At 41.8% G+C, this 12,765-nt stretch overlaps 1 protein-coding gene across 2 annotated transcripts in view; it reads left to right on the top strand.

Moving 5' to 3' along the window:
- KLF7 (KLF transcription factor 7) overlaps positions 1–12,457 on the top strand; it is a 111,082-nt gene extending 98,625 nt beyond the window's left edge. For both annotated transcript variants that reach the window (XM_061186788.1, XM_061186779.1), the window contains one exon: positions 6,269–12,457. In XM_061186788.1, coding sequence (XP_061042771.1) covers positions 6,269–6,320 — 52 coding nt within the window. In that variant the 3' untranslated portion in view covers positions 6,321–12,457. The remainder of the gene's footprint in view (positions 1–6,268) is intronic.
- The last annotated feature ends 308 nt before the right edge of the window (positions 12,458–12,765 follow it).

The following is a 12,765-nucleotide window of genomic DNA, read 5'->3' as shown; positions in this document are numbered from 1 at the left end:
TTTGATTTCTTCAGTGATCTCTTGGTTATTTAGTAGTGTATTGTTTAGCCTCCATGTGTTTGTATTTTTTACAGATTTTTTTCCTGTAATTGATATCTAGTCTCATGACGTTGTAGTCGGAAAAGATACTTGATACGATTTCAATTTTCTTAAATTTACCAAGGCTTGATTTGTGACCCAAGGTATGATCTATCCTGGAGAACGTTCCATGAGCACTTGAGAAGAAAGTGTATCCTGTTATTCTTGGTTGGAATGTCCTATAAATGTCAATTAAGTCCACCTTGTTTAATGTATCATTTAAAGTTTGTCTTTCCTTATTTATTTTCATTTTGGATGATCTGTCCATTGGTGAAAGTGGGGTGTTCAAGTCCCCTACTCTGATTGTGTTACAGTTGATTTCCCCTTTTATGGCTGTTAGCATTTGCCTTATGTATTGAGGTGCTCCTATGTTGGGTGCATAAATATTTACAATTGTTATATCTTCTTCTTGGATTGATCCCTTGATCATTATGTAGTGTCCTTCTTTGTCTCTTTTAATAGTGTTTATTTTAAAGTCTATTTTGTCTGATAGGAGAATTGCTACTCCAGCTTTCTTTTGATTTCCATTTGCATGGAATATCTTTTTCCATCCCCTCACTTTCAGTCTGTATGTGTCCCTAGGTCTGAAGTGGGTCTCTTGTAGACAGCATATATATGGGTCTTGTTTTTGTATCCATTCAGCCAGTCTATGTCTTTTGGTTGAAGCATTTAATCCATTTACATTTAAAGTAATTATTGATATGTATGTTCCTATTACCATTTTCTTAATTGTTTTGGGTTTGTTATTGTAGGTCTTTTCCTTCTCTTGTGTTTCCTGCCTAGAGAAGTTCCTTTAGCATTTGTTGTAAAGCTGGTTTGGTGGTGCTGAATTCTCTTAGCTTTTGCTTGTCTGAAAAGCTTTTGATTTCTCTGTCAAATCTGAATGAGATCCTTGCTGGGTAGAGTAATCATGATTGTCGGTTTTTCCCTTTTATCACTTTAAATGTGTCCTGCCACTCCCTTCTGGCTTGAAGAGTTTCTGCTGAAAGATCAGCTCTTAACCTATGGGGATTCCCTTATGTGTTATTTGTTGTTTTTCCCTTGCTGCTTTTAATATTTTTTCTTTGTATTTAATTTTTGATAGTTTGATTAGTACGTGTCTTGGCGTGTTTCTCCTTGGATTTATCCTGTATGGGACCCTCTGTGCTTCCTGGACTTGATTGACTATTTCCTTTCCCATAGTAGGGAAGTTTTCAACTATAATCTCTTCAAATATTTTCTCAGTCCCTTTCTTTTTCTCTTCTTCTTCTGGGACCCCTATAATTCGAATGTTGGTGCGTTTAATGTTGTCCCAGAGGTCTCTGAGACTCTCCTCAATTCTTTTCATTCTCTTTTCTTTATTCTGCTCTACGGTAATTATTTCCACTGTTTTATCTTCCGGGTCACTTATGCATTCTTCTGCCTCATTTATTCTGCTATTGATTCCTTCTAGAGAATTTTTAATTTCATTTATTGTGTTGTTCGTCATTGTTTGTTTGCTCTTTAGTTCTTCTAGGTCCTTCTTAAACATTTCTTGTATTTTCTGCATTCTATTTCCAAGATTTTGGATCATCTTTACTATCATTACTCTGAATTCTTTTTCAGGTAGACTGCCTATTTCCTCTTCATTTGTTTGGTCTGATGGGTTTTTACCTTGCTCCTTCATCTGCTGTGTGTTTCTCTCTCTTCTGATTTTGCTTAACTTACTGTGTTTGGGGTCTCCTTTTCACAGGCTGCAGGTTCATAGTTCCTGTTGTTTTTGGTGTCTGCCCCCAGTGGCTAAGGTTGGTTCAGTGGGTTGTGTAGGCTTCCTGGTGGAGGGGACTGGTGCCTGTGTTCTAGTGGATGAGGCTAGATCTTGTCTTTCTGGTGGGCAGGACCATGTCCGGGGGTGTGTTTTGGGGTGTCTGTGACCTTATTATGATTTTAGGCAGCCTCTCTGCTGATGGGTGGGGTTGTGTTCCTGTCTTACTAGTTGTTTGGCATAGGGTGTCTAGCACTGTAGCTTGCTGGTCGTTGAGTGGAGCGTTGAGATGGAGATCTCTGGGAGAGCTTTTGCCATTTTATATTATGTGGACCCGGGAGGTCTCTGGTGGACCAGTGTCCTAAACTTGGCTCTCCCACCTCAGTGGCACAGGCCTGACACCTGGCCGGAGCACCAAGACCCTGTCAGCCATGCAGCAGTGAAAATCTGCAATCTTTTCCTCTAAGATCAGGAGCAAGACAAGGATGCCTCCTCTTAACTACTTCTATTCATATAGTACCGGAAGTCCTTTTTGGACAGAAAGATCTTGCTCCTGGATTGTCATAATGACTTGATGATGATCAGTTAACCAAAATTTGACTTATTCAGGAAGTCTGGAGTGCAGTCCTGTAACAGTTATATCCTAGGGCAAGTTATTGAACTTCTCTGTATATCAATTCCTCATCTTCTTCAACTGTTTTATAAAAATGTTAGCCACTCCTCTTCAGATTTATGGTTTTCAGTAACACTGTCTTGATCTTTCAAGAATGATGGTGCTGATAAAGAGTTCAAAGAAGTAGTCATAAGAATGCTTGCCAGGCTTGGGAGAGGAAAGGAGGAACTCAGTGAGAACTTCAGCGAAGACCTATGAATGCAAAGGCCATACTGCCTGTGGTTTATCTTCCCATATTTCTGTAGGTCAGAAATCCAGCCTGGCCTGGCTAGGTTCTCTCCTCAGAGTATCATAAGGCTTCTTGCTATGGTAGGCCTGAAGTCCTATTTCCTTGTTTGCTATCAGCCAGAACCACTCTTAGCTCCTAGAGGCCGCCCACATTCCTTGCCCTGCAGTCTTCTTCATCTCCAGTTCAGAAACCACCTAGTCTAATTCTAAACATCATGTACTTCCTAGAATTTTAACAAATAATGATGCTAGTTTGATTCAGGAGGGGTGCAGTTACATTTCATACCATGTCAAAGATTTGGTTTACTTTTTTCTGAAAGAACTTGAAGGGTAAAGATAGTTGCTTGTACATATATTGCTAGATACCCAGCACAGGCTAGGCAAGTGGTAAAAGCAGAATAAAAGTATGGAACACATACATTGCAGAGTGGTAATTTCAAATGAAGTCCTATATCAAGAATACTGTTGTCCTGTATGTTCTCAGGATATGGAAAGGAAAGGAAAGAGGTTTTGTACTGCCATGACTTATACTTTGCTTCTTACTGTCTCAAATCCCCATGTGCCTCTTTTGGACAGGCAGGATTCTTAGTACCTGCTCTGTTGCTTTCTTATAAGTAGGTCCTTACTGCTCAGGCCTGACCAGATTAACTTCTGGATTAGTTTTCTAGCTGCTGCCATTACCAATTGCCACAGATTTATATCACCCTTATTTATCTTTATAAATTATTATCTTACAGCTCTGTAGGTTAGTAGTCCAACACAGGTCTCACTGGGGACAAAATCAAGATGGGGGCTGTGCTCTGTTCCTTTCTGGAGTCTTAAGGGGAGAATCCATTTCCTTGTCTTTTCCAGCTTCAGCTTTGCCCACATTCCTTGGCCCCTGACCCCATTCCTTCATTATCAAAGCTGTTGAGTCCTTCTCATGCTGCCATCTCTCTGGTTTTCTCTTTTAATTCCCTCTTCCACTTTTGAAGACCCTTGTGGTGACATTGGGCCTACCCAGGTAAATCAGAGTAATCTCCCTATCTTAAGATCAGTTGATCAGCAAATTAATTCCATCCACAACCTTAACTCCCCTTTGTCTTTGAACCTAACATATTCACAAGTCCTGGGGATGAGGTGTAGATATCTGGGGAGGGCCATCCGTTATTCTGCCTACTACAAACTCTTTAAATCGACAGCTCAGCTTGACCTTCTTTTCAGCCTAAAAAGCAGATATGGCTAAGAGCATGTGCTCTGGAGTCAGGCTACTTGGGTTCAGATTTTGGCTTTGCCTCTTTTTGATGAGTATCTCATCTGGTAGTGGGGATAAGAATGGTACCGTCTTTATATAGAGTTCTTGTGAGGATGTTAACTTTAAAAAGGAAATACCTACAAAAAGAACTTCCTGGCTTAGATCTTCTTCCTCAAGGCTGTTGAGATGAAGGACGGAGAAAAGAAAGAAGGGAGGAAGGGAGGGAGGGAGGGAAAGAAAGAGAAGAGGCAGTGGGCAGTACTAAGTGTGCCTTCAGGACAGGACAGAGTCGTGCAAGTCAAATACTAAATTCCCTGCAGGCTGTATTGCTTTTTCTTGTACCAGTGACATCAAGTACTTGCTTTTAAAGAAAATTTATCACTGTTTTATAGTAAATCAAATCCCCTTTCAGTGGAACTCTAAGGGATTATCCAAGTATCTTGCTCATACCAAATCAGAGCCTGAAATAAGTGGTTATAGTTAGAATTACTATTATTCAACACGTTATTGGATTAGATCATTTTCTACTGTACTTTTCCCTTTTTTTTTTTCATTTTACCTTTGTTCTGTTTTGCTTCATTTCCTTGAGGTTCTATCCTGCATGTGTACCTGTTTATGAAATGAACACAAAAGGTGTGTGGAGAAATGTTGGGATCAGGGGATAGGGCAGGTTTTTGTTTGTTTGTTTTAGGAATGAACAACTACAGGGAAATTCTGCACTGAACAGGAAAGCTTGCTAACATCCCAACAAGAGTTTTGGACTGTGAGGGTATCTCAGGCCTCAGGGGATCCTGGGAACATTCTCCCAGGTAGGAGGGTGGCTGGTTTCTAGAAGAGGAAGGATCTGAGGGAGGATGTACACCCAGAGCTGAGAATGACTGCTGTCTGAGGTGCTGACTTCACTGGGATTCCAGCCAGAACCTGAGATTGTATGTAGGCTTTGGGGATATGGAAATGGCCACTCTATTAGTTATAAGTACAGAACCCTGATTCAGACTGGTGTTAGCTTCCAAGGGTATTTATTAGCTCTAATAACTAAGAAGAATAGAATTGGATTTGTCTTTTGGCTTGGCTGGGTCCAGGTTCTCAGATGTTCTTCATCAGGACTAGAAACTCTCTCTTCCTTTCTACCCCCTGGCCCCGTTTTTCTCTGTTGAGTTCGTTCCCAAGCAGGCTCTTTCCCACATGGCCATATGGACACCAGCAGCTCCGGGCTTCAGTATTAGTATCTTAACCACAGTGGAAAGAGAGCTTCTCTCTTCCAATAGTTTCAGCAAATGTCCCAGAGCTGGCTCTCGTTGACCTTTGTGGGTCACATGACTTTCACTAAGCAGATCACTGTGGCAATAAAACTTCAGCCTTAGGAGGAGGGTCAGGCCCATACAATTGAGAATGCAGAAGAGTTGCTGTCCCGGGCAAGATCAAGTTGGTGGTGTCAGAAGAAGGGGGAAGGAGTGAAAACAACCACTGCATCAGCTCTGAGGCTGACAAAGGCACTCAGCGGTGGACCTTGGGTACCAAGAAACAGTTCAAAAGAGTGGGCTTACAGATCTGCGTGGGTTCTCACCCCATGGCTGCCACTCACTGGCTGTGTGACCCAAGCCTCATGTCCTTAGCACATGCACACAAAAGGGGTGCGAAGATTTACCATGGAAGGCTGCTGAGGATATTACTGGGGTGAGATTGGGGAAATAGCTAGCACGTGCCTGCATATGATACCATCCTTAATAAACATGAGCTTTTTCTCGACTTGAATATAGAATGTCTATATAGACCTGCAGGTATCACAGGCAGCATTTCTGGGCTTCCATTGTAAAGCTTAGGACTGAAATCTGGGTGTTGAAATGTTAGAGTTTCATCATTCAATGGTACAGGCTAATCATTCTTTATTTACCCTATACGGGCATGACACGTCATTTCCAACACACTTTTACATTCGTTTCTTCTTTAATAATGACAATTTCGATAATAATAGTTAATATTCATCGAGATCTTACCATGTGCCAGAGAATTTTCTAAGCACTTTACATAGATCATCTCATTTAATCCTCACAACCAATCTATGAAGTAAGTGCTGTAATTATCCCTGTTTATTGAGGAAGAATTAAGACACAGAGAGGTTAAAGTGCTCAGAGTCACACAGCTATTGGAAGAGCTGGGATTTGAACCCAAGCAGTCTGACTCCTGAGCTCACCTTCCCTACACACCTTATTTCTCAACACATACGCACTGCCTCTCTTCAAGGTAGGGCTAATCGTTTTCTAAGGGGTGATGGAAGTTGAGTTCTTTATCCAGATCTCTCTAATATCCTTGTTATTTTTATGTTTCCTAGGTGTTTTTCCAGGTCTGACCATCTTGCCCTCCATATGAAGAGACATATCTAAAAAACCTAAAGGCCACAGTTGCCATGGCGCCGGCCGTTGTCTGAAGGAAATGCCATGAGGCAGGGGGCTGGACTTCAGGCGGGGACCCATTGCCTCGCAGAAGAAAGTTCTCACTTATTAAACCTCTGTGTACACACACGCACAGACACACACAGACACGCACACACGCACTCACACATAGACACACACACACGCGCACACACACACTGTCATGCACTCAGCTATATTTAAAATATATACGTCTATTCTTTATGCCTTGCCCTAGCCAGATGGTAGAAGACGAAGAAGAAGGAAACCAGGTGAACTCAGCAAGGCAGTCTGGCTGCTTACTTCAGCACTATTGGAATTATTTCCCGCTGTTGCCAATGGAAATCAAAGAAAATGGATGTGACGTCTCTGCAGGTGGACGGCAGTAAGAGGGGCTTATTTAACTTGCTTCTCAGTGCAACTTGATAGGAGAATACAACGTCTTAAAGTTGCATATGTGTAGCACTAATGTTTCTTTTTAAATAGTTGGGGGAAAATGACCTAGAAAACCAAATTGCAGTTTGGTAGCCAAAATTAACTCTTGGTTTATTTGTCCTTTGTGTGTGAAAAGTCCTACTATTCCGTGCGTCCGACTTCCTCACAGAACTGTTGATCAGTTTTGGTTCTTCTTAGTACTATTGAGATCTATCCAGTTGATACCAACGGCCTTAGCGGCGGCAGACTCTGGAATAACTCCTTACACCTTTCTGGCCTGCATTTCTCTAGACTTCACTCTCCAGGGAGGAGTTTTCTTTTCTTACTTTTTGACTCTCTTGCACACCATATGCACTAGGGATTCTGGAAACTTCTAGCATGACTGCAAAGTGGCCAAGAGAATAAAGTCCTTGATGATAAATCACAGTATATCCCTTGAGCCTCACCTTATTGCCAGTGCTAGATTTTTTCTTTTTAATCTCTGTTTTTTGCTAACGAAAACTTGAAAAGCTTATTTGGAAGCTTAAATGTTTTATCTTTTCTCCATGGACTAAACCTCTCCAGGACTCTCTCTCGGCACCTGGATGTCCAGCTCTCGAAGCAGCCAATCAGATGGGACATCACACTTTTCTCATCCCCCTTGAGGCATCCTGACCTCAGCTTACAGTGATCAACCCTGTGCTGTATGTCATTGCTACCCTATAACCAGTTTCAGCATAGATGTTGCTAGTCTCAAAGGGCAGCTGCATATTTAACCTAACTCTGGGTTACGACCTGACAAAAAGCCAAAAATATCACTCTTTCCAGGAGTGGGGAGAACAGAGGATGCCTCTCAAGTCTAGTGACTTCAAAAACCATCACCCTTTCTTCCTCTCTCATACCCACTGAGTCCTATCACCCCCACTTGTTAAAACACACAGTACAAAATGCCATTGTGGGAGTGAAGGGTGGACACTTAAAGAAAGGGTTGAGATATTTCTCTCATGCTCTGTCTAAAAAGAGAGACATAGTTCTGATTTTTTTTTTTTTTTGGGGCTAGGCCCACCATGACTTGTGACCTAGAGCACCCGGGATCCACAGAGGCCTCACTCTTACTCTGCAAGCTGACGCCGAGGGGGTTACATGCCTCACTTTCCATCCCACACACACATCCAATATCGGCCTCCATCTACCCGCATTCTTAGCTAGCTGGCACTGGCCTCAACTCCAAAGACTGCCTTTAGGACCATTAAATGGCCTATGCAAGCAAGCGGGGTGGTTTTAGGGCAGATTGTATATTTTGTATATTCTGGGACCATCCCTTCAAGACACGTCTAAAAACACAAAAATGGCATTTGGTCCACCCATGGTTGCTGCTCCTTCATACCAGCTGGCTCCCCTCCTGCCCTCCTTGACTGTTTGACTCATTGACTGTTAAAATGCCACCCCATACCTATTTGGGATGCAAAAGTGAAGTCTTTGAAAGGAAATAATAATATAAGAAACACAGATGCATTTATGACAGCAACCTTCAAGATCCTTGGCATTTGGTTTCTCAGCTTTCTGCAAACTTTGATTTCACTGAAATGTTGAAACTACTCGTCTGAGGGCAAAGGAGCCTCCTTATCACAAATGCTGTAGCTGCCAATTGGACACTTGGGGCATTCTGAGGTCTGGCCCTTAACGTTTTCTTTCCCTTTTTCCTTTTTTCAATTTAGACCAAAAAAAAGAAAAAAAAGAAAAAAAAAAAAAGAAAAATGAAACAACAACAAAAAAAAACAGCAAAAAAAGAAAAACCACCCTAAACACACATACACACAAAATCTGCCCATTTGCCAGAGGCAATTATGTATATGTTAGTCGGAGGGTATTTTAAAAAATCAGTTTTATTCCAAAGATTTAAAACTAGACATGACTTAGAAACCATTTCTGGAGCACTGCTTGCTGACAATCTCATAGTTCTCGACTGCATTCGAGTGCATTTGTAGCCAGTCCATCAGGGCGGACCATGGGATTATATTTGAATGTGTGGTGCATCCTTTCTCAATGAAGGATGTGTGAGGGACCTTGACCCTCAGCTGTATTAGACTGTAGCGCCTCCAGTCAGTGCACTAGATGAAACTTTAGAGACCCCAGGTTTTGTTGGTTTGTTGATTTCCCTTTCTAGAGCAGCCTCCAGCATGACTGCACGCACACACCAGTGATGGCGTTAGCCATGGCTGCCACGATTTACAAACGTTCTCTCCCCAGCTGGAGTTGCTCTTGCCTCTCGAAATGCTATTATTATTAAGGGTTTATAATACTTAATTTAATTTTTGAACTGACCAATGCAAGGCTCTATTAAAAAGAAAGTTTAAAAAAATGCAAAAGAGTAATCATTGCTTGCTCGCTCCCCGTTGTCATCTGTGGTCTTGAAAAGATCTCATTTGAACGTGGCAGAACAAAGGGCATTTGGTCTTCATCAGCGTCTGAAATGTTCGGCAGTTTCTCTCTCTTTTGTATCAGTGAGGTCCTTTGTAATCTGCTCCTGACCTTTCTCTTAGCAGGGTGCACTGAACCTCGATGGTGGGGCTGGCTTGCTTGCTTCAGGTATTTGTTGACTGTGAGAATTGGCCTGAGAATTTGGTGGGCGCTAAGTGTATGGCTTTGAAACTGTTCTTCTCTAGCCCGATTGACACCTCTGAATGATAACCAGTCCTGTCCGTGGTGGGTGGGGTGGGGGGCAGTAGCCCCAATCATTTTGGAAATGGATTTGTGATCAAGTGTCCATCATCTCTGAAATGGCAGAGATGGTTGGAAAGAGCCTGCTGGCGTGAACAGGCTTTCCAAGAAATAACCTGAAGCTAGTTCGCTTCCAAGAGGACAGGTTATTTAGAACAGTGCTTTAATGGACCTTTGAAATACAGTAAACCGCTTTCTCGTTTAAATTGTTACCTCCCAACATTCCAGGGGATCTCAAATTTGAAAGGAAAAACCTGGCATGGTGTTTCTTGTGGTTGTCCTCTCAAGCTCGGTTTATCCAGGGTTCAGAGTTTGACATATAGGAAAAGAGTGTTTCGAAGCCATTGACAGTTTTCTTTATTTCAATTTGTGCTTCTTTCTCCTACCACACGGCTGTAAGTCAAAGATGTGGAAACCTGAAATTATAATGCTGCTCCTGGCTACTGGCCTCCTGCCCCATTGACGGTTCATTGCCCAGCTTAATGCCTGGTGGTGATGAGTATTATGTCCAGAAAAAGAGATGTTTGGATTCTATGACAGAGCTGCATTTTATAAAAATATCGGAGACCCCCAGAATGAACTTCCTGCTGACCATTTCCTTCTCCTCTCTGTGCTCTCCCTTGCAAAGCCCTTCAAGTATCCCCTCTCCTCCCCTCCTGCACCTCTTGTGCCCTTTTTACATCTTTGATTGCCTGATGATAACAGGGTAAAAAAAGACAGCCAACCTCACGAATGATTAGCAGAACTGATTCCTATGTTTTAAAAAATCTTCTTTGAATCTAGAAGCCAGAGAAGATTTTTTTTTTAAGGATTTCAGTTTGAGATAAGCTTCCAGATTAGCCATGTCTATTTGCATCAAAGGGGAAATAAATGGGACTTTCAGGGCGGCTCAGCCAGTGCATTCAGAACATTCTGGCTATAGCCCCAACTCCTGAATTCTACGGCAAAGTCAAAAGAAATGAACTCAAATGGCAAGAACAACAAATCTTAGTGATTAGTTTTATTGGTTCAAAATGGTTTCCTCTATGGAAGTCACTTCATAAAATGTAAAATATAGTGCAAAGTGCTTTTGGCTTTTCTTTTGCATGAGTTGGTTTTAGGAGAAGGAAGAAGGTTGGGAAAGTCAGAGACGCAACATATTTAACTACAAAAATCAGGTTCATTGTTTCTTTTTAAAAAAAATCTTATGAGGGCCAGCATTTCTGGCCGCAGTTTTGCACCCAGATCTTTGCCAAAGTGAAAATTCGTTAAGTAGAACCTGGTTGAAATCTACTTGCGGAAGCTTCCTCTGGCATCTTCCGGAAGTGGCCACTGCCAAGTGTGGGGTGGAGGGAGGAGGAGAGAATTTGCATTCCGGGTCTGGATTACATTTCGGTAAACATGGTGATATCTCAGTTTGAAAAGGGGCTGGCCTGAGTATACATCGATGCCTCTTTGATGGCCTATTTTCCTCAATGAGGATCTTTGGGAAGACTTGAGATGGAACAACGAAAATGTGTCAAAGGAAGCAAAAACTGCTTGTAAATGTGAGATCCCATGACGAACTGCCTGAGGCTTCAGGGTTTTCTCTTGCTTTTAACACTCGCTTAAATCTCCTCTGTTGATTCCTAATAGATCCTGGAAAAGGGAAAAGTAAAGCTGCAATTACCTTTCTTCTGTGCACCCTTCCAATATAGTACTGTATTTTTCAGGTGTTCTGCATTTACGTGTAAGTCCTCGGGAAACAGGTATCAAAAACGGAGAGAGAAATCCTAGGCCGTCACTTCACAAATATCCCAAACGAGATACTCTTTTCAAACAGGGCTCCCTCTCAGCAGTCACGAGGGAAGGTTGATGTGTTCTTTGTTGGGGACTGTTTATACAATTTTTTTCAACTGTGAGCTTTGGAATCGTAAACTGCTTTGACTCCAGCTTCTGTCTACTGCCATAAAATGCACCCCACGTCAGAATAATGAGGGTGGTATGTGTGCACGCAGCTAGACACGTGTGCATGTGTACCTAATGTACCTTCGCAGAAGGAAAACAGTTAGGCTACTGACGTTTACGAGGAGTAGCCACCAGTGCCTAATATCTTTTGGGGGGGATGGATGCTTATAATTGCCAGTATATTGAAAACACACTGGGAGTTCCACGTAGAGGGGAGGGGCTGAGGGTGGGGAGAGGGGACATTTTAATCATAGGCCTTTGGACCCGAGGCAGAATGATTTCTGCAAATCTAGGTCCCGAAAGGCTTTGGGGCTCACTGGCTGGTCCTCAACCTTTTTGTTTTTGTTTTTCTCAGCATGCATTTTCTATTTAAACCCAGACTTAGTTGAATTTCTTGATCTTTCACTTCTGCTTCATTCCAGGGAGGAAAAATACACCTGTTACGGCCAAGATCTCCTTGCTAACACAGAGGCAAAAATAAATGTTTAATGTTTTTGAAGCCTCCCCCTTCCTTTCCATAAATGCCCCCCAAACTCCTTCTCTCCTGTCACCCTCTCCCTCCTCCTACCATGCAACCTCCCAGCCACTGCCACTTTTCTTTCAACTCTCTTTCATTCTCGTAACAGTTGCTTGAAGAACTTTATTTTTGCACTGTACGTTTTCTTTTTGCCAGACGTGTCTAACAAGTGTGTTTGGAGAGACCTACTCCCAGCCCTACCCCTCCCACACCTCCCTCGGTCACATGCTCTCAGGCCTTCTCTGGTATTTATAATATATCACAGAAGTACCCAGTCTTATAGCCCTCGGTTATGCCTTTTTTTGACATTTTATTTTTTTTAAGCTTTTTATATATATATATAAATATATTACTTTGTCAAGTTTTTTTGCTGTACAAAAGTCTTAAGATTTAAAACTATTATTTGTATTATATGATGGTGGTATGTTAATGTTACAAAATTATTAATGAAGAAAAAATTTATTTTTGTTACTGGTCTGTTTCATAATTCTTTTTTAAATTGGTATATTGTAAGATATCTATGCAAAAAATGTTATGTGACGCATTTTTATTTAAGAATGTAATATGTGTAATAAACAGTAGAATGTGTTTGGCCTTGGAATGCCTTACTGTATTTCTCCTTAGCTTATCTCACCAGGGAGAAAAAAAAATCCTCAAAGAGATCCAAATGGGTCCTTATATACCTCATGAGAGTTTTCTTTCTCAGAGAGAAAAAGGGAAGGCAAAAGATTGTATTAGGTCATTTTTCTTCATTTGGGAGGCTGTTGGGGGTATGTGTGTGTGTGTGTGTGTGTGTGTGTGTGTGTGTGTGTGTGTGTGTATTTTATGGTTTCAGTGAGG

This window comes from Eubalaena glacialis, chromosome 1, assembly GCF_028564815.1.
Source record: "Eubalaena glacialis isolate mEubGla1 chromosome 1, mEubGla1.1.hap2.+ XY, whole genome shotgun sequence".
Classification (NCBI taxonomy): domain Eukaryota; kingdom Metazoa; phylum Chordata; class Mammalia; order Artiodactyla; family Balaenidae; genus Eubalaena; species Eubalaena glacialis.
This window is presented reverse-complemented; position numbering and strand designations above follow the sequence as displayed.